Genomic DNA, 27,467 nt, shown 5'->3' with positions numbered 1-27,467 from the left:
TAAGGGTGTATTATTTAACGAATCAGTCCTCTGTTAGTGGTCACTTAAGTTGGTTCCAGTTTTTCTGTCCTACAGGTCATGCTCTGGTGAATATTCTGTTGCGTTTGCTTGAGTTTTTCTGTGGGCTAGATTATTATTATTTTTTTAAGAGATTTTGTTTATCGAGAGAGAGAGAGATTGAGAGATTGAGACCACGAGCAGGGGGGACAGGTATAGGAGGAAGCAGGCTTCCTGCGGAGCAGGGAGCCCGATGTGGGGGCTCTATCCCAGAATCCTGGGATCATGACCTGAGCCGAAGGCAGACGCTTAACCGACTGAGCTATCCAGACGTCCCTGTGGTCTAGATTCTTAAAACTATCATTTCAGTCTCCCTTGACTTTGCTGTGTCTCATAAATAATGCATTTAAACCTGTACATTCTACAAAGCTACGTTGGAGGTACTGGGAAGCTGATCTTCTATAGTCCTATCCCTCAGGTGCCTCTGTTCTGTAAAAATGCCCTCCTAGCCTGAAACCTTGGAGACCCTTTCCATGCCTGGATTAGCCCTGTCCAGTCACCCTCATGTCCCCTTCTCTTGAGGTTTCTCCACTGCCCCATTTTATCCCTCAGCTTCCTCCCCAGCCTCCCTCCTTTTTACTCTTGCAGAGATCTGGGTGTCTGTGTGGGGCCCCCCTGTGCTTCGTGCGTCCATGTGTGTGGCTCGGACTCATATCTTCGTGTATCTTTGTGTATGGGGTTTATCCTGCCTGGCAACAATCAGGGAGGAGTGGAAGGCCCTGCCTTGTGTTACAAGAAGGAGGTTCTAGGGGCGCTTGGGTGGCACAGCGGTTAAGCGTCTGCCTTCGGCTCAGGGCGTGATCCCAGCGTTATGGGATCGAGCCCCACATCAGGCTCTTCCGCTATGGGCCTGCTTCTTCCTCTCCCACTCCCCCTGCTTGTGTTCCCTCTCTCGCTGGCTGTCTCTATCTGTCGAATAAATAAATAAAATCTTTAAAAAAAAAAAAAAACAACAAGAAGGAGGTTCTCCCTGGAGGTCTTAAATGGGATCTGTAATTTCTCTCGCATCATTTACAGATGATCCGGTAGGTTGACTTACTGGTGAAACGAATTTTAGGATCTGTCAGGCTTCAGGTGCCCTCAAATGTGGGTATACAGTTAACATGTCTTGTGTGGTGTAAGGATTATTCCACCTAAGTAAAATTTCCAAGATGGCTGCATCCCTTTAAGGCCTAGGATCCTATTATGTTAGTCATCTTTGTCGCAATCTCTTTAAAACCGGTGATATATCTGCTTGCCTTCATAACTTGACATTTCTTCTGGTGACTCAGAGTTACCATTGTGCGTCTCAATTCCTGTATGACTGTGAGGGCTTCCCAGGCCACTGGGGGTGACGATGAGTGCTTACTTCCTCAGTGGCTTCAGAGTGCTGGCCAGACTTTAGTTCATCAGGTTTCCTTCTTTATGGCTTCGATCTGTGTCCTCTGACAGCTGTTCCTGGGTTCTGGCATCATGCCTGCCTCCATCAGTCACCCCCTTTTAATCTGCATCTACTTTGGGAGCAGAGGTGTCCTCAAACTCTCGTGTACCCAGGTACACTTACGCACGCAGGTATGCCCTTGTAAGAATACATGCGAAGGAGCCACAGTTACGATTAGTCTGTAGAGCTCCCCAGTTAATAAAAGACACAGTCGTATGCAGGGATTTATGGCATATTCCGGTAGAGTGACAAGAGCACCAGACCTGCATTTGAGGCTGGACTGTGTGACCCTAGGCAAGAGGCGGTTACTGTTTCACTTCCAGGCTGCTGGGTAGGTGAAGTGAGATTCAGTGAAAACCATAAATCATGACTCAAGTGCAATGTATTGGTGATGATTATGTTTAAAATTACTCTCTCTCTCGGCTGCTTCTAGGACTTTGTTCTGTCTTTAATAACTTCCGAGGAACCTAGAGATCTGGAAGAAGGTTCAGAAGGGCAGCCAAGATTGTAAGGAAGAATTAGGGACATAGGATTCATGAGTTTCTTCCTTCAGTCATTGTCTAATGAGCACCCAATGCATGTCAGATGTGGAGACCTAGGAGGACATTCTGGCCATATACCGCCATGCGGTAATGTCTGTCTAACCATAGCCATTCAGGAGAAAGGCAGGAGGTAGGCCTAGAAGCAGCCAAGAGAGAGAGTAATTTTAAACATAATAATCATCAGTATGTTTCACTCGAGCCACGATTTATGGTTTTCACCGAATCTCACTTCATCCGCGCGGTAGCCTGGAAGTAAACCATCCCTGCGCTTGCCTGGCGTCATAGGGCTGCGGAGCCCGCCCTCAAACACCGGTCTGGTGCACTTGTCACTGCACTAGAGCTGTCAGATATATGCCAACAGTTTACGCACAAAGTGAGGACTGAGGCTAAATCTTCAAATTTAGCAAGGGAAGGGATTCAATACAGAACGTTCCTTCGTTCAGGGAACATTTAGGGCATACTGTGTGCTAGATATCCCACCTAGTGCTGGGAAGCAAAGAAGAAAAAAGTATGGCCCTTGCCATCCAAGAACTCATAGTTGAGGAGGGAGACAGATATGTTGACCGATAATTATCATGCAATATAGTCAGTGTGGTGGTAGAGACACCATGGGAGTGAGCAGGACAACTTTCTTCCTGTGGGGAAGAGAGCTTAGGAAGACCCCACGGAGACCACGGTGTCTAAACTGAATTTTGGAAAGATCCACAGCTGTCTCCTATGACACTTCTCACAGAAGGAACTGGGTGTGAAAAGGTGTGGAGGTGCAGAAAGGCATGGAATGTTCAGGGAATTCAGGGTAGTTGGTATGGCTGGAATGCGGGGTGGGAGAGGGTGAGAAGGTAGAGACTGGAAATGCGGCCCAGGGCCAGCTCCAGGACAGGTTTGTCTGTTGCCTAAACAGGTTAGGCTTTATCTGGAAAGTGGGGGGACGCTGTTGATTGTAAGTGGGGAAGCGAAATCAAATTTGCTTGGAAGAAGAACTCTGGTGGCCACATGGAGTGTTTTTGGCAAGTGTGAGAGTCAGAAGGTAGGCAGACCGGTTTAGGGAGCTGAAACCTGAGTCCACGTGAAGGATAGTGAGGCCTGCACTGTGGGCAAGGCCTTTGGACTAGAGATGAGGGGATGGATAAAGAACTAGTTGTTATAAAGTGGCATTTCTCGGACTTCTGGCCGGGGGTGTGTTGGGGGCTCTCAGAGGTGATGCTAAGGGTTCAAGCTTGGACAGGTGGGCAGTGATGGTGCCTCCATCTGAAATAGGGAAGGTGAGCTGAGTGATGAGTAGGGGGGCATCTGATGACCCAGAGTTGGTCATTTTCCCATCCACGGAGTCCTACTTACCTAAAAAAGAAACTGATGTGTAAATGGTGATGCCAGTCTGTGACTGTACAATGGTGAGCGTACATGTGTGATTTCTAGGGACCAGAAGGCGACTGTGTGTCCACTATCAAGGGGTCCTATTACCATAGTCCCTAGGAAGCCCATCCAGTACTCAGGGAATTGCTTGCAGGGCATGGACTCGGAACAAGGGAGTTGTGACCACTGGAGAAAAATTTACGGAACGTGATGGGTTCTCTCAAATACGGAGCTGAGAGGTAGAGCCCGGAACTCGTGGTGGTGGAGACAGGCAAAAGGAGTCAGTGAGACCTACTGTATGTGGTCGGTGGGCACTGGGAGGGGGTGGAGAGTGCCTTACTCAGGAGATGTCTGCACGCAGCACTGAAGGAGGAAATGGGGTCCGGGCGTGCTTGGAGCGGCTGCTTAGCATGGCCTGCGAGGCCTGCTCCATCTCTCTTCTCCCTCACTCTCTCTGTTCAGCTACACCGGCCCTCTTGCTTTTCCTCCAGTTCCTGGCCTGTTCCTGCTTCAAGGTTCTGTACTTTATTGTTCCTTCTGCTGGGAAGGCTCTTTCCCCAGATATGCTCAGAGCTTACCCCCCAGCCCCCACTCCATTCACGTCTTTGTATGGATATTACCTCACCAGAGACTTATCCTGTCTGAAGTGGTCACTCTGTTTCCCATCCTGTTTTGTTTTTCTTTATAGCCCTTGTCACCACCTGACATTAATTATTGACTTGTTTATTGTCTGTCTTTCCCTCCAGAATGTAAACACCACAAGAATAAACACGTTTGTTTTGCTCACTGCTGAATGTCCAGCGTCTAGAACAGTGCCTGGCATCCGCTAGGTACGCAGTAAAATTGTTGAATGAAGAAGGGGCAGGGGCGTTCTAGGCACAGGGAAAGGCAATGTAAAGCACAAAGGGGAGAAAAAGTACGGGGTGTGGGGGGTGTGGGGGCGATTGTGGGATGTGAGGGGACAAAGGGAGGCAAGGGGCTGGAGCACGAGGCAACTGTTCCTGGGGAGTTGAGATTTTAGCCTAATGCATCTGAGGAGCCACCAAAGGGTTTTAAGCAGGGGAACAGTGTAGCGGGGGTGGGACATAAGAGCAAGGCTGGTGGCAGAGACACAGATGAGGGAGCTCTTGTGGCAGTCCCGGCAGGAAATGACAAAAGCCTGAACTAGGGCCATGGCGGTGGGAGTGTGACTTACTTAGGAGATGACGTCTCCAGGAAAGGACAGGTAGGAGAGCAGTTTAGAAGGTATAATCAGGGGCGCCTGGGTGGCACAGCGGTTAGGCGTCTGCCTTCAGCTCAGGGCGTGATCCCGGTCTTATGGGATCGAGCCCTGCATCAGGCTCCTCTGCTATGAGCCTGCTTCTTCCTCTCCCACTCCCCCTGCTTGTGTTTCCGCTCTCGCTGGCTGTCTCTATCTCTGTCGAATAAATAAATAAAATCTTAAAAAAAAAAAAAAAAGAAGGTATAATCAGCGTAACCAGTAATACTCATTGGGATGTCCGGTGTAAGAGAGAGGTAGGTGATGAGGGAAATACTCACCAGCCTGTGAATTCTGTGCCACAGGGGCTAAGCCTGTCTTAGGATCCACTGTATCCCCAGCAAAGAAAGAGAGGAGCTTGATAAAGATTGTTTGAATGAAAAGCTGAGGTTTCTGGTTTGGGCGATTGGTAGGTGGTGGCATCATTTACGGGGGTGGGGAAGATGGAATCATGTTGAGTTTGAAGTTTATTTGTAGGATAGTGGGTGGATTTGCCCATTTGGAGCTCGGGAAAGAGATGGGGCTGGAGATTGGCAAGTGCTTCGTGACTATTTGTTGAATGTTCATTTTCCCAGCACTATTCATTGTCTTTATGGAGCTGTGTGTGTGTGTGTGTGTGTGTGTGTGTGTGTGTGCGCGCGCGCGCGCGCAAGAGCACGCTGGGGGCGGGGCGGGATGGGCAGCCCAACACAAGATCACAATGGATTATGACGAGTGTTGTGATTCTTCAGGCACAGGGAGCCACAGGAGGACACCTGTGCTAGTCCTAGGAGTTGAGAAATGTTCCATGAGGAAGTTTAGGCTGACACCCGAACGATGGATTAACCAAGAGTAGATAGGGCGGAGGAGCAACTCAGGCAGCAAGAACGGAATGTGTGAAAACTTGAAGACAAGAAGGACATTTTTTTTTAAATATTTTATTTATTTATTTATTCAACAGAGATAGAGACAGCCAGCGAGAGAGGGAACACAAGCAGGGGGAGTGGGAGAGGAAGAAGCAGGCTCCTAGCGGAGGAGCCTGATGTGGGGCTCGATCCCATAATGCCAGGATCACGCCCTGAGCCTAAGGCAGACGCTTAACCGCTGTGCCACCCAGGCGCCCCAAGAAGGACATTTTTGAGACTCCTTTCAATGAAGGAGTTCAGGGTGGGCTGCAATATTGAGTTTCAGGTAGGAAATGTTGAGAGCTGGCTTGCAGAGGTAGGTGGAAATCGTAGGATAGGCTGTTCAGGGCTTTATAAACTGTTCTAGTTACTGTTGTTATATAACAAATCACTTAAAACTTAGTATAGACTAACAGCCATTTCATTCATTCATTCATTCATTCATCCATTTTTAAAGTAATATCTCCATACCCAGTGTGGGGCTTGAACTCACAACACCGAGGTTAAGAATCGCGTGTTTTACTGGCTGAGCTAGCCAGTGCCCCACGGCCATTTTGTTCTTTTGTGGTTTCTGTAGCTCAGGAATTTGGGAAGGGCTAAGTGGGGCAGTGCTGGCTCGGGGTGTTATGTGGTTGTAGTCAGATGGTGACAGGAAGTAGAACAAGGAGGTGCCGAGGAAGATGGGGACTAGCTGGGCATCTTTCTCTCTTCAAGTTGTACTAGATGTGTCTTTCCATGTAGTCTCTCCCTATGGACTGCGTTGAGTTTCCTCACTTAATGGCAGCCCCAGAGCAATCACACCGTTTCCTTGGCAGCCGAAGACTTCAAGAATGAGTATGTCAGCAACTAAAGGAGAAGCTACGTTGCCTTTTATGACCTAGCCTCTGAAATCACAGGGCGTCTCTCCTGTGCTCCGTGGGTAGAAACCGGCACAGGAGACCATCCATTCCTAAGGGAAGAGGCCCAGACCCTACCTCTGGATGGTCAGAGTGGTAAAGTCACATTGTATGAAAAGCATTTGGGTTGGGAGATATTGTTGAGACATCTTTGGAAAGTACAGTTTATTGCACAAACTATATTTAAGGAGTTTGGTGGGCTTTTTCCTAAGGCAATGAAAAACCTCGTTAGGTGTTAGACAGAAGAGTGACTTGTGTCATTTGTGATTTAGATCTTAGAATTTGTGATTTTTAGTTTTTAAAAAGATTTTGTGTGTGTGAGAGAGCACGTGCGCGCGAGAGAAAGCGAGCAGAAGCTGGGGGAGCAGCAGGCAGAGGGAGAAGCAGGCTCCCTGCTGAGCAAAGAGCCTGATGTGGGACTCGATCCCAGGACCCTGGGATCATGACCTGAGCCGAAGGCAGATGCTTAACTGACTGAGCCACCCATGCGTCCCAGATTTGTGATATATATATATATATATTTATTTTTTAAAGATTTTATTTATTTATGTGACAGAGAGACAGCCAGCGAGAGAGGGAACACAGCAGGGGGAGTGGGAGAGGAAGAAGCAGGCTCATAGCGGAGGAGCCCGATGTGGGACTCGATCCCCGTATGCCGGGATCACGCCCTGAGCCGAAGGCAGACGCTTTAACGACTGCGCTACCCAGGCGCCCCACCAGATTTGTGATTTTTAGAAAGGTTACTCCGACTTCAGTTTGCAGAACTGAAAGCAGGGAGAGCAGTTAGGAAGCTGTCACCCTGATCCTGGTGAGAGATGTTGGCGGCTTATATTAGAGTCATGGGATGAGGGAGGGGACTGGTTTAAGACTTGGATACTCATTAGATATGGGTGGAAGTTGAGGAGGATAAAATGGCCAGGTTTTTGGCTCAGGCACCTGGGTGGAGGGTGATGCCAGTTGCTTATAGGGAATTAGACTGGAGGAGAAGTAGCTTGAGAGAAATTGGTAGGATCGGTTTTGGATAGGTTGGGTTTGCGCCTGCTGATGTCCAGTAGGTGGTTGGATGCTTATATGTATCTGAAATCACAGTGGTTGGGCTGGTGATACACTTTTGGGAATCCTCAGCGTGGAGATGGTCATTGGAATCAGCAGATGAGATGATCTTGGGACAGGTGGTAGCAAGAGAGGAAGAAAGAGCTTAGGACCGCATTCTCACGAATGCCAGCATTGAGGGACGACTACTCTGCAAAAAGGAGAAGCAGCACCTAGAGAGATAGGAGGGAAATGGGACACGGTGAGTAGGAGAGAGCAATCTGAGGAGGAGTTGGTGGTCGACAGTGTGCAGTCTGCTCGGAGGCCAGGCTAGATAAGGAGGGCAGTGGCTTGGATATATCAACAGGAGGCCGCTGTGACTCTGGAGAGGGAAATTTCGGGGCAGTGAGGGTAGAGTCAGATCTCAGAGACGTTGGTTCATTCATCCAGTGAAATCTGAGTGTCTACGATGTGCCTACCTCTGAGCTGGGCCTTAGGGGTCCAAGGATGACCGTTCCTCAGTCTGCTCTCGTGGCTCCCAGTTGATGGTAGAAACAGATATATAAACCATTCTATGGCAGCGTGGTTAGTGTGGGGATGTGGGAGCCCAGAGCAGAGCAGCATACCCAAGGGTGCTAGGTTTGCACTCAAAAGTAGCCTTTGTGGAGGAACTGTTAAGTAAGATAAGGTATGGAATGTCCTTGGAATTGGCAAGTAGGAGGTCAAGGAAAACTGTGTATAGTCGGAGTGGTGGAGTAGATGTTAGTTGAGGGAAGGGGAGAGAATACAGATATCCTTGAATGTAGATATACTTTCCAGAAGGCTGCTTCTGAAGACGAGAAGGGTGGTGGTTAGACGGAGGGGTCAAGGTTGAGGGAGGAGTTTATGGGAAAGACGACTTTGGGGGTATATTCCTGGAAAAGTTGGATGGAATAACCTTCACAGTAAGGTCTTGCCCGTGGTTGGAAGGCTTGGGTGCCCTGAGTCAGCACTTCTCTCGCTTGTCCCGTGTAGAGGGTCCCCTCGTCCCTCTGGGAGGCGGCGGTGTGGTGGTGAGGAGCGTGGCATCCGGCCAGATTCGTTAGTCTCATGTTCCTCATCTGTAGAATGGGGGCTCGGTCTCACAGAGGCGCGATCTCTGTTTGCCATACTTTCCTCCTTTTCTAGTCAAACAGTGACCATTTCAAGAGAGCAGATAGTTTCTGCTCCCGTCATGGTGGCTCACTGTCCTTTTCCAGGTTTAGTCTTCCTTCAGAACTGCTGGTGAACTACAGCCCTGGAGAGGCTGGTGTTGCTAATAGACCTTGAAGTCATTTACTGATTATTGCTTAAGTAAGTTTTTTTCTCCGGGTGGCTGACTTCACTCATTGCTGATTTCATTGTCAGGGTAATCACGTGCTGTCCTCTCTGCCAGGAATTTGTCCTCCCCTCCCCCGGCCCTAGCACCCGCCTCCGTGTGCTCAGTCCCAGCAGCGGTGGTTCTAATGCCCTCGTGCTCCCCGTTCACTGCCCCAGACTGGACGGGGTGCCTCACACTGACTTTCATAGCACCCAGTTCTTAACAGGGTTCTCTGTTCTGTGAAGGCTGGGGGCTGGGTCTGTAGGGGCCTGGAGCACAGCCGATGCTCAGTACTGGCCGAATGAATGAATGAATTGGAAGTTCTGAAGGAACCTTGCTCTCCTGCCCAGGGTACTATAAATGGTTACTTTTGGGGGGCCTGGGTGGCTCAGTTAGTTAAGCGTCTGCCTTTAGCTCAGGCCTTGGGACCGAGGCCCACATCAGGCTTCCTGCTCCTCGGGGAGTCTGCTTCTCTCTCTCCCTCTGCCTGCTGCTCTCCCTGTTTGTACTCTCTCTCTCTCACTTTATCTCAAATAAATAAATAAAATCTTAAAAAAAAAAATAAAAAGTAACTTTTCCTAACCAGGGAGGTATGCAGATGGCCCTCCTGAAGCCTTTTATTCTGGAATCTCAGGGTTCTTCGAGGGTTGGTCCAATTTTCTGCAGCCAGAAGCCTCAGCACCCCAGAGGGAGGTCATCCCACATCCCTGCATACAAATAGGGAGGCACATGGTGTTCTGGAATGTGTGCAAGCTTTGGAGCTCGCCACTGGCCTCAGGTTTCTCAATTACAAGATAAAGACAGGGGCGCCTGGGTGGCTCCATCTGTTAAACATCTGCCTTCGGCTCAGGTCATGATCTTAGGGTCCTGGGATGGAGCCCCGCTTCAGGCTCCCTGCTCAGTGGGGAGTCTGCTTCTCCCTCTGCGGCTCCCCCCGCCCCCACTCATCCTGTCTCACAAAAATAAATAAAATTAAAAAGATATAAAAAACAGTCGACCTCCTCTGTCCGAGTAAGTTAGATCATATATGTAAGAACGTAATTGACCTAACGCTTTATTGTTGGTCGAAAATGGTGTGCCCTGCTGCAAACTCTATTCAGTCACATGCATCTTATTAATTCACAGTCACATGTGTCTTATTAATTTCTAAATACTTCCTACATTCTGTGTCCGGATGACTTAAGAGCTGGTTTAGTTTTACAGAGATCGGAAAGGAGGCCTGAGACCCTTCTCCCTCTCTGCGGGAGAGGGACTCTTCTCTTGGCCGAGTCCGGGCTAGGTGTCCAGAAGGCCCCACCCGCGTCCAGCTCCAGCTTCCCCTTTCGTTCTCGGGCGGTTTTACTTCCCGCGTTCTCCCCAGCAGGCTCCCCACGCTGTGCCAGGCAGCCGGCAGCCGCTTTCCGGCCCCTCCGCGAGCAGAGCCCTGGTGTTCGGGGAGCAGGCAGCCTCTTGGCGTCCCCGATGCGTGACCCTGGGGACGTGCATGGAGCGGGCGCTTGGGTAGACGGAGCTGGGTGAAGGAACAGAGGATAGGCCTCTGGCTTCAGCGTGGCTGAGAAGGGCATTGCGTGCCTTGGGCTCTCGGGCGCTTCAGGTTGGGGGCTGGGGCCACTGTGGGAGCGGGGCCCGGGGGAGGGCAGGTGGCTCATCCGGAGTCCCCCAGAGCTGCCAGTGTGCTGTGGAGAACTCCAGATCCCCGCGTGTTGGTCGGAGAGCTTTGGCCGTGGCTCCCCGTGAAGTAGCTTCTGACAGAAGATGAGTGACTTCACGTACTTGGGGCTAATGAAGTGGAACAGCCAGGTGCAGGGCCCCCAACTGATTCTTGCCCTTCGAACTTTCTGCTTGGAAGCTAGTACTCTCCCAGAGGAGTTTTCTCAAGAGCCACTCCAAGTTGGTGGTGAGGAAGCTTCCAGTTCACGTCCCATAGTCACAGCAGCAAACAGGCTGGAGTCAGCCTTGGGTTCTTTGTGCGATGGGGGCAGTGTAAACTTGGGCACAGCCTTACCCAGCAGTGAGAGGGTAGGGCTCTGTGCGGGTTTGACCCTCAAGGCTCTTCAGGGGCTCACCCTTGGTCTCCTCTTTTTTTCTGTTCTCTTTCTCTCGGCCTCAGAAGAGACCGAGTGGATAGCCTCCGGGGGGCTGGGGAAGGAGCTAGGGACAGTGGGTCCCCACCCTGTACATTGGAATCACCTAGGCCTTTAGAAAAATGCTGATGGCCCCTCCCTCTCCCACCTCGTTTCCCCAACCAAATAAATGCGAACCGCTGATTAGAAGAACGGGAATTGGGGACGCCTGGGTGGCTCAGTCGGCTAGGTGTCTGCCTTCGGCTCTGGTCACGATCCTGGGGTCCTGGGATCGAGTCCCGCATTGGGCTCCTTACTCAGCAAGGAGCCTGCTTCTCCCTCTGCCTGCCGTTCCCCCTGTTCATGCTCTTTCTCCCTCCCCTCCTCCCTTTCTCTCTCTCTGACAGATAAATAGATAAATCTTAAAAAAAAAAAGGAATTGGCTGGGAGAACGAGAATTGGGGAAACAGAAAAGTTGCTGCTGAGAACTGATGGGGGCCTTGGGAAGAAAGTTCTCAGTTGTCGCTGTCCTTCAGAGTTGTGTGGGGAGCTTCGGGAACGTGCTGATGCCGGGCCCCACCCCGCGGTTGCCGACTTCACTGTCCTGGGGGGGGCCCGAGCCCCGGGCTTTGCTGCAGCTGTCGTGTGATGCCAGTGTGCGCCCGGATACGGGCACTGCGGCAAGGGAAGGGCGTGGGCTTGTTCCCAGCAAGGTGGCTCTGCAGGTGGCGACTTCGTTGAGCGAGTACCTTTACGGAGCACACCCAGAGGCGGCACATGGTCAGACGCCCCTGGGAGTCCCCGTCTCCCGCCTCCTGCGTCAGAACTTCTGGGTCGGAGCTGTAGGTGACATTCCTCACGTGGTTCTCTTTTTTTTGTTGTTTAATTTATTTTATTTTTTAAAAACAATTTTATTTATTTGACACGTGCAGGGGGAGCAGCAGAGGGAAAGGGAGAAGCAGTCTCCCCACTGAGCAGGGAGTCCGATGTGGGACTCGATCCCAGGACCCTGGGATCACGCCCTGAGCCCAAGGCAGACGCTTAACGACTGAGCCCCCCAGGCGCCCCTCCTCAGGTGATTCTGACGCTCACTGAAGCTTGGGGTCCTGTTTCTGGGGACCTGAACTGTACGTAGCTGAGCAAACCAGGAAGGCTCGGATGGACAAGGACTAGCCGGCTTCGAGAAGGGAGCAGAGAGTGCGGCTTAGTAGGAGGGCCTCCTGGTACAGACTGCCTGCTTGCTCCTTCAGAGGGAGGCAGAGCCATGGCGACCAACATGCTGGCTGAGTTCCAGGAGGCAGAGGAGGAGGCCGCTGGTCCAGTGACCCATAGGGCTTATGCTTGGTGTGCCTTCTTGCCAGGTGCTCTCACCCATGATGTCTGAGTAAGCAAAATGGTTCTGTAGCCTGAGAGGTGAAAGAATTTGAGGCACCCAGGAAGAGTGGAGAAAAAAGGAAGGAAGGCAGGAAGACAAATGATTTTTAAGGTGTGGAGAGTATCCTAAACCAGCATGAGACAACAGAGATACAGCAAGGAAAGAGAGGAAAAAGCTGAAATTTCTGGGTTGAGGCCACAGACCTGAGGCTTTTTCAGAGAGCTTATATCTGGTCCTCCTGGGGAAATGGCAGCAAGAGAGTGTTCTGGAGACATCTGGGTATAGCGGGTGTGAGCAAAGCAGTTAAGAGGCTCGGCTGCTCCCCGAGGGGTGTGACTCTGGCTGTATCTAGACCAGCGTGATGCAGAGACATGCGGTTTCCCTGGAGCAACAGATCGCAAAGAGCTTGTGGGAGCCAGTGAGGCCGCAGACGCCTATCCTTTTGCCATCCTGGGGGGTGACTGATGTCACCAGTCGGAAGATACCTTGAGGTGTGTCACCGGTGACTTTGAAGTTCAAGATAGAGAACTGAGAGGAAGGTAGCATTTTCATCTCTTGCCACTGAAGGCTGTGTATATGACAGCAAAAAGAGAACCTAGAGCAGAGTACCCGGCTGTACATGCTAAGATACCAGAAGCCTAGACTCGTCAAAGGGCTAGAGCAGATTTCATAGTGGGAGAGAGGGCTTTAATGTGGCTTTCACCTGAAATTTTAGAGGAAAGGAGAGAAATGCACAGACGAAAGTATAAATGTGGGTATTTTAGAGGCTATGAGGAATTACAGAGAAGAATAAAGGTGAAAAAGTTGCTGAGTAATGCATTTGGGGAAACAGGGTAGAAGATTGGGAATGATGCTTTTGGACTCCTATCTGTAAACATGAAATAAGGCTATTAAACATTTGCTTTTTACGTTTACTTGCAAGGAGGAGAGAATTTCCTGTTTGATTAGAATATGACCGTGACAGCGTGTACCTTGGTGAGAAGTGGCAGGTTTCCTGGAAGAGCTGAGACTGATGTGAGACCAGAGAGAGCTGCTTGTATGGGATCCGCTGCAGGATGGGATGATGCTTGCTCCCTCTGGGCAAGGTCTCGTTTTGATTCTTTTGATGGCAGTGAGTGGGAAATTTCAGTCCTCCAGGATACAGAGACCTGTCAAAGGATTTTGCTTCCCCCGTTTTTCATTCTGACAAATGCAACAAACAGGACCTCCTTGTGCCGCCTCGGGCTTTCTGCCTGCAGATGGGTTTCTTCTTACAGCCAAATAGGAGAAGACTTTCTTCTCTCACCCTGGGCCTCACAGATGTGTGGCCTGTCTCTTAGGGAAAAAGACACTAGATGTCTGTTCATTCTGTCTGCTTACCTGGGGAAGAATTATTACGTGGTGCTGTCAGAGGCTTTTGGGTTCCACTTGGGGGAATTTTCCTGCGGGTCCCCTCTAGTAATAGTGCAAGGAAATAAATCCCCATCCTCAGGGAAGAAGCATGGTGGAGAGAACAAGAGATTAAAAGCAAAAAGAAGTAGGGGTGATGTGATCATGGGCACAGACTGCATACTGTCGGATCAGAGGGAGGAGAAATATTTTGCTTTCTTAAAAGTCACGGCAAAATTTGTACCAAAGGGAAAATATGGTAGTGATGGAAGTCTCAACTCCCTGAGCATTTTTTGCTAAAATCAGTTTCATTCCTTAGAAGCAGTACCTCTATAAATTAAAAAAAAAAAAAAGTTTATTATAAAACATTTCAAACATACAAAAATGGAGTGAGTCATGTGATGAACTCCCAGGGTTCAAGCACCAGCACGAATGATGAATCACCCTTGTTTTATCTATACTCCAGCTACCCCCATTCGTCCCACTAGATTATTTAAAGCAAATCCAAGACATTATACCCTTTCACCTGAAAGGCTTCAGTATGAATCGATTAAGGATAAGGATGTTGTTGTTTTATTATTAATTTAACATAACCAGGGGAAACGTGGGATCCTTGTGTGAAAGTGACTCTGCCTACCCAGAATTTGTACCTCCCAGGAAAAGAAATAGTGCATTTGCTCAGAAATACACTCTAAATTCGGGCAAAGAGATCGCAGAAAAGTTCAGGGAAAAGAATTTATAATCTTGGATTTAGGGATTTAAAAAAAAAAAAGACCAGAAGCTTCTCTGAAATGAAATTTTCACCTACTTGATCAGAATTATCTTATTTAGGAAGAGAAGGAGAACCATGTGAACAAACCAGTGTGATCGAACACATTGCTTTTTGATAAGCTTAGATTTTTAGAAACAAGATACGCAAGAGATGGTGAGAGGTGGTAGAACGAGGACTAAATATTGGAGTGACCCAGAACCATGAGAAGAGCATCCGGAGGCTGGTGCCCAGCATCAACTCAGATCTGAAGAACCGACTGCAGAGGATGAAAAACTCCAGAAGCAACATAGAGAGTGAGAAGAGCAAGGGCGGGCAGTTCTGTAGTAACAGATGGTGGAGAGAAAGGAGAAGGCCACAGCCCCATTCTCTTTCTAACTTTACATAGCAGAACGATTGCTAACCTAGCAAAGGTTCAATAAAAAATAGATAATAGCAAAAAACCAAGACCAGGAGAATTGAGGAGATAGTCATGAAGCATGCCATTGTTTCTAACTATCCGCTTGCAGACAAATGGAAAGAATTTCTAACTAGCCCAGGCATCTCCACCAGGCATCTCTGGGGTCTTGGAGAACAGGAATGGTGCGAAAGGGAAGCTGTTGAACAAGGAATTAGTTTCCTATTGCAACAAATTACGACCAGTTGGGTGGCTTAGAGCAACACAAACTTAGAGGTGCCTGGATGGCGCAGTCAGGTTAGTGGTTTCAGCTCAGGTCAGGATCTCATGGGTCTTGAGATCAAGACCTGCATCAGGCTCCGCGCTCGCTGGGGAGTCTGAAGATTCTCTGCCTCTGCCCCTCCCCCATCCTCATGCCTGCATGTGTGTGCAGGTGTGCTCTCTCTCTCTCAGTAAGTCTTAAAAACACACAAATGTATTATCTTGCAGTTCTTTTTTTTTTTTTTTTTAAAGATTTTATTTATTTATTCGACAGAGACAGAGACAGCCAGCAAGAGAGGGAACACAAGCAGGGGGAGTGGGAGAGGAAGAAGCAGGCTTATAGCGGAGGAGCCTGATGTGGGGCTCGATCCCATAACTCTGGGATCACGCCCTGAGCCAAAGGCAGACGCTTAACCGCTGTGCCACCCAGGCGCCCCTATCTTGCAGTTCTGTAGAAGTCTGAAATGGGTCTCATTGGGCTAAAATCAACGTATCAGCAGTGCCATCTTACTTTCTGGAGGCTCTGGGGAAGCATCCATTTTCTTGCCTTTTCTAGCGTCCAGAGGAGGCCCATACTCCTTGGCTCTTGGTCCCCTTCCATCCTCAGAGCCAGCAGTGGCTAGTTAAGTCTTTCTCACATCACATCACGGTGACACCAACTCTTCGGCCTCCCAGGGCTGCCATTCTGCCCACGAAAATGATAATCCAGCTTTCTAAGGAAGAGGTGGATTCTGAGCATTCTGCACCGAATGATTTGAAGTTGATTCCACTCCAAGTTCCAGGCTCATGTGTTGAACCTGGTTAGCAAAGTATGAGGAGAAGAAAGGAAGATCTCTAGCAACCTGTATGGATTCACTAAAAACAAAACATGCTAAACTCATTTTTTGGCTCAATCTTAATATTTTATTCAAGTGTAATATGGAAGGAACAGTGCACAGCTTGATGAATTTTCACACATGTGACTATCAGCCACATCAAAAACCAGCCCCCTGAAGCCCTCTCGTGTTCCTCCAGTCACTTCCCCTTGTCCCCATGCACGCACGCAGGGAAGTTTCTATTCTTCTTAGTAGCATAGAGTCGTTTTGGCCGTTCTTACGTAAGAGGATATAAAGGATGTGCATTTTTTTGTGTCTGACTTGTTTACTTAATATGTTTGTACATATTTTTATAGTGGGAGGTCACACCATTATGTAGTATTCCACTGTATTTAGCCACTCCACTGTTGATTGGCATTTGGGTTGTTTCTAATGATTATTTTTGCAATTAATATTTTAAAGTAAACTCTACACCCAACACGGGCCTCGAACTCCGGACCCTGAGATCAAGAATCATGCTCAGCGGTGCCTGGATGGCTCAGCTGGTAGGGCATGTGACTCTTGGTCTCAGTGTCCTGAGTTTGAATCCTATGTTGGGCGTAGAGATCATATTTAAAAAAAAAAAAAAAGTCGCATGCTCTATGGGACTGCGGTTACTTCTAATTTTTGACTCTTACAAGGGAATAGCTCTGAACATGCTAGGATAAATATGTGCTAATTTCATTTGAATCATTCGATAGTGTCATTGATTGCAAGAGTAGAGACTTGCCTACAGATTTCAGAGAAATTCTTGGCAAATTCTCGTAATATTCTTTTTTTTTTTTTTTTAAGGTTTTATTTATTTATTCATTCGACAGAGATAGAGACAGCCAGCGAGAGAGGGAACACAAGCAGGGGGAGTGGGAGAGGAAGAAGCAGGCTCATAGCGGAGGAGCCTGATGTGGGGCTCGATCCCAGAACGCCGGGATCATGCCCTGAGCCGAAGGCAGACGCTTAACCGCTGTGCCACCCACGCGCCCCTCTCGTAATATTCTTGTTGACAAGGTAGGAAGAGGTGGACTAGATAAAATAGTTCAGTAGATTCTTGGTTGATGTTATGGAATGACGGCATAGGGGAAAGTCTATAGTGATGGACTAGAGGGCTCTGCCTGTCTAATCAACATCTTTGTTAATGACTTCAGGGAAGATCCAGAAGGTACGCTAATCAGACTTGCAGATTTCACAAAATTGAAGGCTTTCGAAGTGCCTGATAAGGGGGAAAATCAACTTTTTAGTAGTTGGGAATGATGTTTAAAACTTTACAGAGGAAAGTTGCTAGGAATAAATGTTAGCCTCATATTTGGGATTAAAAAACAACACTTTTACAGGCCCCAGAAGGGGGCAGGGAAATGCTCATCAGTTCGAGGTGGAACTGAGGTTGACAGGGAATTCAAACCGAGACCCCATCGTCTGCACAAATGTCTGGAGTGTTCTGCGTGGGTCTCATGTTTCAGGGATGTCCTGACAAAGTGAAGTGAGTGCAGAGGGGAGAACCTCGACGGTGAGCTGCCTGGAAGCCACACTTGCACACCGCAGGCTGAAGAAACTGGGCTTTTAGCCGGAAAGGGGGAAGCCTCCCGGAGGACAGGATGTTAATCTTTAATGATAAGAAGGGCCATTATGTGGATGCGGATTTAGCCGGGTTCTGTGTGGTTCCAGAGCAGAGAGGTCTAGGACTACTGGGTAGAAGTTGTGAGGAAGAAGTTTTTGACTTCGTGGAAGGAAGAGCTATTGATCTCTTTAAAAGTGGAATGAGTTGTCTCATAGATAAAAGTACTGAGGTTTTATAGTCCCTGGGAATTTGAAGCAGAAAATAGACTGAATAGTGGCCTAAGTTTTTTTTTTTTTTTAATGATTTTTTATTATATTATGTTAGTCACCATACAGTACATCCCCGGTTTCCGATGTAAGGCTCGATGATTCATTAGTTGCGTATAACACCCAGTGCACCATGCAATACGTGCCCTCCTTACTACCCATCACCGGCCTATCCCATTCCCTCACCCCCCTCCCCTCTGAAGCCCTCAGTTTGTTTCTCAGAGTCCATAGTCTCTCATGCTTCATTCCCCCTTCTGATTACCCCCCCCTTTCTTTATCCCTTTCTTCCCCTAGTGGCCTAAGTTTTATCTGTTACATTCTATTTATTTAAAACTAACGGCACTGGAAAAAAAACGAAACAAAAAACAACTAACCGTGTTGGGGGAATTGTGGGGTTAATGTTCTTTTTCAGGGACTGTCTAGTGTGGGCTTCTAAACCAGATCTGGGCATCTGGTCCCGATGGGCGTGCAAGCTTTGTTCTGTTCTGGATCAGCCTATGTGGGCGCTTTCCTGACTGTCATTTCTACAGCTGGTGCTGGGCCTCAGTGCTAGGACCAGCCTCCTGCTCCAGGAGAGCCCACGTAGGTTGGGACTGATGACCACTCAGGAGCATCTCTCTCTCTCTCTCTCTTTCTCTCTTTTTTAAGATTTTATTTACTTGAGAGCGCAAGAGAGAGCGCAGGCGCACGTGAGGTGGGGGGAGGGGCAGAGGCAGAGGAAGAGGGAGAAGCCGACTAGCTGCTGCTGAGCAGGGAGCCTGGTGTCAGATCTCGGGACCCTGGGATCAGGACCTGAGCCCGAGGCCGGTCCAACTGACTGGGCCACCCCGGTGCCCAGAGCATCTCTTGCAGGAGTGGCTTCTTCAAAGCTGCCCCTTCCTCGAAAGCAGGTCAGAGCGGGAACGGAGCCGCGCCTGAGTCAAGGGTCCAGGCCGATTTCAGGCCATCTTCTTGTGGACTTGACCCAGTGTTGGGTGGAGATGGAATTACACCTAGAGGTCGGAGGGTAGGGCCTTTCTCTCCCTGAGGTTGACTTGCAGTTGCCTCCCTATTACTCTCACCCTGTGGCCCCCTCCTTTCCCTGCCTCTGAAGCAGCAGGTTGGGCTCCGCGTTAAGAACAGTGCGCTCGGCCGGGCTTCGGGGCCTCGGTCCGCTGTGTGCGCTGTGGGTGAGCACAAAGAGCCCGGTCAGCGGCGCTGCCTGCCATACCCATTTCCTGCTCCCATGGCCAAGAGGCCCCGGAGGAAGCTGGGCTCTGGGCAAGGTGAGGGCCAGCTCTCTTCAGGCAGTTCCGCTGCTCCTGGTTTCTTTCCGGAGGATTCCCTTCGTTCAAACTGAGTCCCTGTGCTTAGTACAGAGAGTAGATCAGGGCAAGATGGTGGATCAGTGGCTGAGAAATAAGGCTCAGGTGCAGGGGAGGGAGAAAACCCAGCGGGCCAAAGGAGGAGTGCAAATGGCTGGATGTGGAATTCCAGCAGAGAAGCGGTATTAAAGTGCACACGATCCGTGTGTTTTCATTTCAGAATGTGTTGTAGTAAAGGATGATGCATTGTTCGCTGCGCACGTGCCTGGACAAAGCCGAGGACAGATCCCTGTGGCACAAGGCTGCAGACTGACTCCGATCCAGAACTAGCCCCTGCAGCCTGTCCCGGCTTGGTGTTGTGACTGTCGTTCCGCGGTTCCGCTGAGGGTTAACGGTCAGTCTCAGTGAGGCGATCCCATTCCCTTGTGAATAGGGCAGCATCCGGTGCCCTTGCTGTTTCTTTTTATTTCTTTTTATTTTTTAAAGTAGGCTCTAAACCCAGTGTGGACCTTGAACTCATGACCCTGAGATCAAGAGTCGCATGCTCTACTAACTGAGCCAGCCAGGTGCCCCCCCATTTTTTTTTTTTTTTTGCCCCTGGCATTTGTTTTTTTTCTTAAAGATTTTATTTACTTATTTGAGAGAGAGAAAGAGCAAGTGAGCATGAGCAGGGGGAGAGGCAGAGGGAGAGGGAGAAGCAGGCTTCCCATGGAGCAGGGAGCCCGAGGTGGGGCTCGATCCCAGGACGCCGAGATCATGACCGGAGCCACCCGGGTGCCCCAGCCCTTAGTGTTTCTGGTCAGAAACCTGGGCCGGGTCCTGTTGGTAGGGCAGCCGCAGAGCCAGAGGATGAGGTGTAGGGTTACTGGGTGGAGAGCAGGGGCATGGGGGCTGGTGGATGGCTGGAAGCAAGTCCGGGGGGAGTCAGGGATGGGTGATTGAAAGGTTTGTGGAGGGCGTGATACAGGCACTTGGGTCACTTTGTGGGGTGCTTGTGGAGACTGTGTGCTTGCATCTTTAATTATTAACTTCGCATTGAGGAATTATGGGTGTAGTCTTGCCCCGCCCTGTGATAAGGTTTGGTTGTTATTGTCTTGTTTATTAGGCAGAAAGGCAGGTGTTTGTTGAGGGCTAGGATGCCACATCTGGGGAGGAGCAGAGAAGGGCTTGGGCAGGCGGTAGACTAGGAGGGGTGGGGTGTAAACGAGGGAGAGGGAGAGACAGAAGATGAGCCAGCTGTTCCCTGAGGTTGGTCTTCCCTGCTGCTCAGGATGAAGATGCTTCTGGGCTAGTGTGGCGAGGCCAAGACACAAGAAAATAGGAGGATTGGGGACATGTCCCTGCCAGAACTGAGACAGGGAGGAGGCTTCCTGTGTTGGTGGCCTGAAGCAGGCAAGCCCAGCACCAGACCTCCCTTTCTCCCAGGGGAAGGCGGGCTGATTCTGATCTTGCCCTTGGAGCTCTTGCAGGGACTGGGGAGCCCTCCTCCTGTGGCTGCCGTGGCTGAGGAGGCTGCCACAAGGTGGGCTGCAGGTGCCTGCCTGCCCAACTGCTTCAGACACTGCTGCGGGATCCGGAACATGCAGCTGGCTCTCAGAATCCTTTCTTTTCACTTTCCTCCAGGCCGCATCCTGGGGCTGTGGGTCAACCTCACAGCATATGTGGGTTTCCCTTCTTGCATTTCTTTCTTCTGAAGGAGTGGATTGCAACTTTTTGGGGGGTCATGGATTTCTCCGAGATTCCGACCAAGGCCATGGACCTTTTTCTTAGAAGAATGCGTATACTTTGGACATATGTACATAACCATTTACAAGGAATTTCAGGCCTTGTGGAAGCCCTAGGTAAAGAACCCTGGCTCTGAGGGTGATCCATGAACTTTCCCAAAATTCATCTGGGTAAAAGGATTGCCTCTACCCCAGGGTCGGACTTCGGAAATGTTTGTGGCTCAGTCTTCTGCATTATCCGGTCAGGAAAAATGCCGCCCCCACTCTATAGGAACCTCGGCTCCAAGGATCTTTCCAAGTACAAAAACAAGGGCTGAGCTGGCAGGCGGTAGCAGGAAGTCTGGCCCCCCTTCTAATCCTTGGCCACGCGTCCTGACCTGCTGGCCCAGGCACTGGATAAGTCAGTCACAACAGGCTTTGTCAAGGCTAACAACACCACAGGGTGCCGAGTCCTAGAGCCCGTATCAGGAGGTAAAGAGGTGCAAAGCTGGGAGGATGGTGACGTTTCAGAGCCAGTAGCCGGAAACCGTCACTAATCCTGGATGGCTACCAGTTACCGCCCACGGCTGTGAGCACTGTTGTATGTGAGCAAATCCAGTTACTTGTGTTTCCTCCCGGGAAGTGCTGAAGGGTGCGCCTGTGCTGCCTGCAGCGATGCTCAGCGGGCGCCTCTGGGTGCTAAGGGTGAGGGCCTGCTGGGGAGAGGGTGCAGATGCAGAGCGGGTCAGAGCCCAAACACGTGTCTTTGGCCAAATGTCTGCTACTGGAAATCATGCTTGGGGGTCTGAGGCTCTCTGGGTGGTAGGGTCAGTCACCGGTCAGAATTATTTTTTCAGGTCTCTTAACCTTCATTAACTGTGCCTATGTCAAGTGGGGAACGCTGGTACAAGATGTCTTCACCTATGCTAAAGTATTGGCGCTGATCGCCGTCATCATCGCGGGCATTGTTAGACTTTGCCAGGGTAAGCCGGAATAGCAATGAACTCTTGTGCATTTTCTTTGAGTCCTATTTCTTTCAATGCCCTTTGTGCATTCTCAGTTGCTAGGTGCCGTAATTTCCATTTTATAGAGGAGGAGACGGAGGCTGCAGAATTAAGTATCTTGCCCGAGTCCCCAGCTCCTAGTATGTTAGTGGGGATTTGCGCTCAGACTGACCTCAAAGCCCCTCTTCTCTGCGTGCTCCCAGAGGAGGCTGATCTTGACGAAAGGGCTGACTGTCCAGCCCTGGGAGCCGGCTATAGCCGACTGTCAAGCCCAGTGCTGTGGCTGTGATTGCTCTGCCCTTGGAAGTTCTGAAGGGCAGAAATTAACTCCTCTCCAGTTTCCAGGTAGGAACACCTGCCCCACTACTCTGCTGCCCTGGGCATAAGGAGCACTGTCCTTCCTTCGTCCTGTACCAGCTGTTTGTGGTGTTAGAAAGGAGGTGGGAATGGGGCAGCTTAGAGGGCAGGACAGAACCACATCACTTCTGCTCTATAGGCCTTTTTTTTTTAAATTTTTATTTATTCATTTGAGAGACAAGCAGAGCACAAGCAGGGGGAGAGGCAGAGGCAGAAGGAGAAGCAGACTGCCCGCTGAGCAGGGAGCCTGATGAGGGGCTAAATCCCAGGACCTGGGAATTGTGACCTGAGTCGAAGGCAGTCCAGGAGCCCCTGTTCTATAGGCCTTCTGCTCCGTAGTGGTTTCTTACCCTAGAAAGCTACCGCAGTCCTTCCTGTCAAGATCCCCGTGCTGTCCCCTGCACTCCAGCCCATCACTGTAGAGGTCTCTCTCCTGTTCCCTGTTCTTCTGCCAGTGCCCTTGCTGCCGAAGGGGTTCTCAGCCACTCAGCTTGTTAGGTGTCACGTTCTTCCTCTCCTTTTCTGGATCACTTTGAAGCTGGGGGTAGACCATTAATCCTTCTGCCTTTCCATGTTTTCTGGATTCTAGGAGCCTCGGCTCACTTTGAGAATGCTTTTGAGGGTTCGTCATTTGCCATGGGTGATATCGCCCTGGCTCTGTACTCGGCTCTGTTCTCCTACTCCGGCTGGGACACGCTCAACTATGTCACGGAAGAGATCAAGAATCCTGAGAGGTAGGGAGCTCACCAGCAATTTTCCATGCAGTAAGGACAGCTGTCATTTATGGAGGTAACGCACCACCGCGGCCCAGACAGATTTTATCAGCTCCACCTGAACACACGGGAGCCCTAAAGGCAGGAGATAACCTGTCTGTGATAACAGCAGGTCTTTTCACATCCGTCCCTTCGTTCCTGCATCAATTACAGCAGGTCCTACCATGGGTTTGTGTGTGCTTTCCTGGGGGTTTTGATATTCACCCACCCTTATTCCCACATAGATAACTTCAGGTCACAGACACCCCAAAATTTTCCTGTTCTTTTGAGCCCTTCCTGCTTTCTCACATTTGTACTGACATAGTGGTATGGTGTCAGCATTTAACAGCGTTACTTCAGCCTTGTTATTCCAATTATTCGACCGTCCTGCAGAGTGACAAGAGCACTGGACAGGGAGGGAGTCAAAGGGCCTGGAGCCTGTCTTTCCACTGATTTGAGTCCCTTGCCAACTCTGCCTGCTTCCTTATCTGTAAATTGAGGGGGTTGAATTATAGGATCTCCAGAGCCCTTCCTGGCTCTGAAATTCAATGATTCTTGGAACTAAGATTACGAGGGAGTGGAGTTTCTGTAAATTTTTAAGTCAAAATAATAAACTCCTCTTGGCACACATCCAGCGTTGCAATCTGGGGAACAGAGGATAGAAGCACGACTGAGGCCTGGGCTGTGCTTCCACCTACTGGACAGAAGCTAAACGACCTGAGTATGCGCCCTCCCCTCCCCGTGAAGAATGGTTTTGAAGGGCATAGCTTTATTGGCCTCGAGGACCTTGTCTTTGTATCTTTCTCTTAGTTACTGGTTAGGACGGCCCCAAGGTTCTCACACTGAGTGAGGGGATGGAGTGAGCAGAGCTCCCAGGTCGCTTGTGTAGACACAGATTGTCCTTGTCAGCGAGGGCCTTAGTCTCTGGATTTCACAATTTGCCTCCCTAACTTCCTCTTATATTTCTCAACCTTAAGACGAATTTCCCCATGTTGACAATCTTGAGAAGGAATCCTGACACTAAGAGGCTTTGGATGTAAAAAGGCACCCCCTCCCCCACTGTTTCCTGTGTGACATTGTTCCATTGTTCTTTATTGATCCTTTCTCTGCCGTTTGGTTAGCCTTTTCTCTAAACGTGTTATTCCTTTCCCTTGATGCTCTTTAAGCCCGGAGCTCAAGAGCGAAATCACCGCTGTGCACACTTCGAAGGCGAAAGCACTGGGGAAACACACAGCAGGCACCACCCTGGATTGGTGCGAGTCTGAGGATTAAAGGAGATGGGGATGTGACCCTGGGACTAATGTGTGCATTGTTCTGTCTGGCTACAGGAATCTGCCCCTGTCCATTGGCATTTCCATGCCCATTGTCACCATCATCTACATCTTGACCAATGTGGCCTATTACAGCGTGCTAGACATGAGGGACATCCTGGCCAGTGACGCCGTTGCCGTGGTAAAGGATTTTCACTAGCAGAAGGCTGAGGGTGTGTTGTGGGCTTCTTGGAGTATCGCAGGTCCTGAAAGGCCTGGAAATGGGGTAGTCCTTGAAAGGAGTACGCTTAGGGGCACCTGGCTGGCTCAGTCGGTCAAGTGTGTGATTCTTGATCTTGGGGTTAAGAGTGTGAGCCCCACTTGGTGTAGGGATCACTTAAAAGTACGCTTCACATTCTGAGTTTACAAGGTTGTCACCCCAGCTGTGGCAGAAGGGTTGGTTAGATGAGGGGCCATCTGGGGGCATGCTGTCATCCTTTTCAGAGCCTGCTAATGACTCTTTTCTGTTCCTTTCCTTAAGACTTTTGCAGACCAGATTTTTGGAATTTTCAACTGGACGATTCCACTGGCAGTTGCATTATCCTGCTTTGGTGGCCTCAACGCCTCCATTGTGGCTGCTTCTAGGTATGAGTGGGGTCTTTCATTGGGGGGGGATATATTGTGAAGAGCTAGGGCAGGGCAGGGGAGGCCCCAGAGTTTAGGCACTGTGTTGCCCAAATCATATTAACCCCTGACGGAGGTTTCCGTCAGCAGCCTCCAGTTCTCACTCATCTCAAAACTGGACCCCATTCCCTATTATTCACTCTTTCGAAGGAGGGGAGGGCAGCGGGAGGGCTAGGAGGCATGTGAACCAGCCCCACCCCATGTCCTACAAGTTTCTCTCTCATCTTACCCAAAATAGGCTTTTCTTCGTGGGTTCAAGAGAAGGCCATCTCCCTGATGCCATCTGCATGAGGGGCGCCTGGTTAAGCGTCTGACTTGATTTCAGCTCAGATCATGGTCTCAGGGTCATGAGATCGAGTCGCACGCTCAGCATGCACTCTGCTTAAGGCTTTCTCTCCCTCTGCCCCCCCACAAATCTTAAATACAGACAAAACCCAGCAGAAGCAACTGTTACAGCTTTCCTAAAAGCTCTAAAGAAGAATTTAATATTCTCTAAAAAAAAAAAAAGTAACCTCCTCTGGTCTAGGATGAAGCATAAAGTACACTAAGTCTATTACAATGCAATAACTGCTAGGACAGGAAATGATGTGGTGGTTAAGGAAGAACGATCCTCTGTGAGAGCAGAAGGTAGAGGAGGAAAGACTTCTTAGACAAAGTGCATTTGTTTTTTTTTAAAAAGATTCGACTGCGAGCACACAGGGGTGAGGGGCAGAGAGAGAGTCTTTTAAGCATAGTCCACAGGGAGGGCGGAACTGGACATGGGCTTGACCTCTCGGCCCTGAAATCACAACCTGAGCCGAAACCAAGAGTCGGACGCGTAACTGGCTGAGCCACCCAGGCGCCTCTAGACCAAGTATATTTGAAGTGAATTTTTAAGGTTAGGTTGCAAAAGATGGAGATGGGCTTTAGGTTAAGAGAAATAGTATGGGGGGGCACCTGGCTGGCTCAGTCAGTGGAGTATGCCAACTCTTGGTCTTGGGGTCCTGCGTTCGAGCCCTATGCTGGGTGTAAAGAGGACTTAAAAAAAACGTTAAAAAAACCCCAAAACCATATCAAAGTGCTGGGGTAGTTGGGTAGTAGGAGATAAAAGCTGGAAATGTGGGTTGGAGCGATCATGGAGAGGCTCCTCAGCAAAAGGTTTGCGAGGAATTGTTCTGATTTGTGCTTTAGAGGGTTAACTTGGCAAAGGTTTGAAGAATGGGCCTGAAAAACCAATTGAGGCGCCACGGGCTTACTAGAAAAGGAAGGAGAGACGGCAGGTAGGGCGCTGAAGCGTGTGAGGACAGAAGAGGACAGACGGGGGAAGACGCTGGGGACTTGAGAAGGGGCTGGCTCTGTGGGCGATCGGAGGAGGGGAGCGCGCCGGCAGTGACGAAGGCCAGTGACGAAGGCCGAGAGGCGCTGACGCGGGCCCGTGGCCGCAGGGTCTCATGGCGCTCATCTACCTGTGCGTGGAGGACATCTTCCAGCTCATTAACTACTACAGCTTCAGCTACTGGTTCTTCGTGGGGCTCTCTATCGTGGGTCAGCTCTATCTGCGCTGGAAGGAGCCTCAGCGGCCTCGTCCCCTCAAGGTAATCCACCTCCACCCCACCTTCGCCCGGGACCCCGTGGTGGCAGGTGCGGAGATGAAGGAAGCGGGCTCCCTGCTCTGATCGTCCCAGGAGAGGCCGTAACTGCAGCGCTGGGGGGGGCGGGGGGGGGCGGGGGGGGCGGGGCGGTGTCTGACCTCCAGCTGTGCCCTCTGTGCTCTCCAGCTCAGCCTGTTCTTCCCCATCGTCTTCTGCCTGTGCACCGTCTTCCTGGTGGCCGTGCCGCTTTACAGCGACACCATCAACTCCCTCATCGGCATCGGCATCGCCCTGTCAGGCCTGCCCTTCTACTTCCTCATCATCAGAGTGCCAGAGCACAAACGACCTCACTGCCTCCGAAGGACTCTGGGTAAGCCTATGGTCTCCACGATGATTAGCTCTCGTCGGGCCTTCTCCGCCCCCCTCACATCTGGTCGCCCCCAAGTCCGCTTTGCCCTAGCCCCTTCCTGTTGTTAACAAACCCTGTGGCTTAACCTGGTTATCCCTCAGCGGCACTTGAGGTGAGCGCGGCCGACCGCTTCTCAGTGCTGACCCACATCTCTCTGTAGCCTCTGCTACACGGTACCTCCAGGTCCTGTGCATGTCAGTTGCTGCAGAGATGGACTTGGAAGATGGAGGAGAGCTGCCCAAGCAACGAGATCCCAAGTCTAACTAAATACCCTCTAGAATCCATCCTGAGAGGTGGAAAGCAGTGGCCTCTTGTCCCTTACTGGCTGGAGCCAAGGAAGATGAAAAGCAAAGTATACTTCTTTGTCGAAGCTGCTCAGACCAGGCTTCCGGACAGGTGCCTTCGATTTCTGAACTTGCCTTTTGAGAGATGAAAAGTAATTTATTTGTTTTGCTACACATTGCTTTATTGTCCCTTTTTAAAAAATCTGGAAGACTGTGGTGGGGAGCATGTCCGGTGTGGGCTTGGCTGTACGAGGAGCACAGTCCCGTGTTAAGGGGTTCACTCACCTCTGGGTGTGCCCGCCCACTCCTTTTCCTTTAAAAGGGCCAATAATGCTCCGAACTTCCTGTCTCCTTTCGAGAGACATGAAACTGTCACAGGTGCTAGATAATAAAGGGGTTATGTTCTAAACTTTGAGTGGCTTCATTTTAGACAGGTCTCTGGGACTGTTCTCATTGGGCTCAG

At 50.1% G+C, this 27,467-nt stretch overlaps 1 protein-coding gene across 1 annotated transcript in view; it reads left to right on the top strand.

The window, feature by feature from the left end:
* Positions 1 to 27,413, top strand: part of SLC7A7 (solute carrier family 7 member 7) — a 52,961-nt gene extending 25,548 nt beyond the window's left edge. The window contains exons 3-11 of the mRNA XM_040620709.1: positions 21,551 to 21,676; positions 22,644 to 22,788; positions 24,135 to 24,258; positions 24,598 to 24,701; positions 24,979 to 25,048; positions 25,459 to 25,473; positions 26,165 to 26,314; positions 26,498 to 26,681; positions 26,881 to 27,413. Coding sequence (XP_040476643.1) covers positions 21,551 to 21,676; positions 22,644 to 22,788; positions 24,135 to 24,258; positions 24,598 to 24,701; positions 24,979 to 25,048; positions 25,459 to 25,473; positions 26,165 to 26,314; positions 26,498 to 26,681; positions 26,881 to 26,987 — 1,025 coding nt within the window. The 3' untranslated portion in view covers positions 26,988 to 27,413. The remainder of the gene's footprint in view (positions 1 to 21,550; positions 21,677 to 22,643; positions 22,789 to 24,134; positions 24,259 to 24,597; positions 24,702 to 24,978; positions 25,049 to 25,458; positions 25,474 to 26,164; positions 26,315 to 26,497; positions 26,682 to 26,880) is intronic.
* Positions 27,414 to 27,467: the final 54 nt, after the last annotated feature.

Source organism: Ursus maritimus, unplaced genomic scaffold (genome assembly GCF_017311325.1).
Source record: "Ursus maritimus isolate PB19 unplaced genomic scaffold, ASM1731132v1 scaffold_36, whole genome shotgun sequence".
NCBI lineage: Eukaryota > Metazoa > Chordata > Mammalia > Carnivora > Ursidae > Ursus > Ursus maritimus.
The sequence above is the reverse complement of the archived record's forward strand: the minus strand, read 5'-3'. Positions and strand labels throughout refer to the sequence as shown.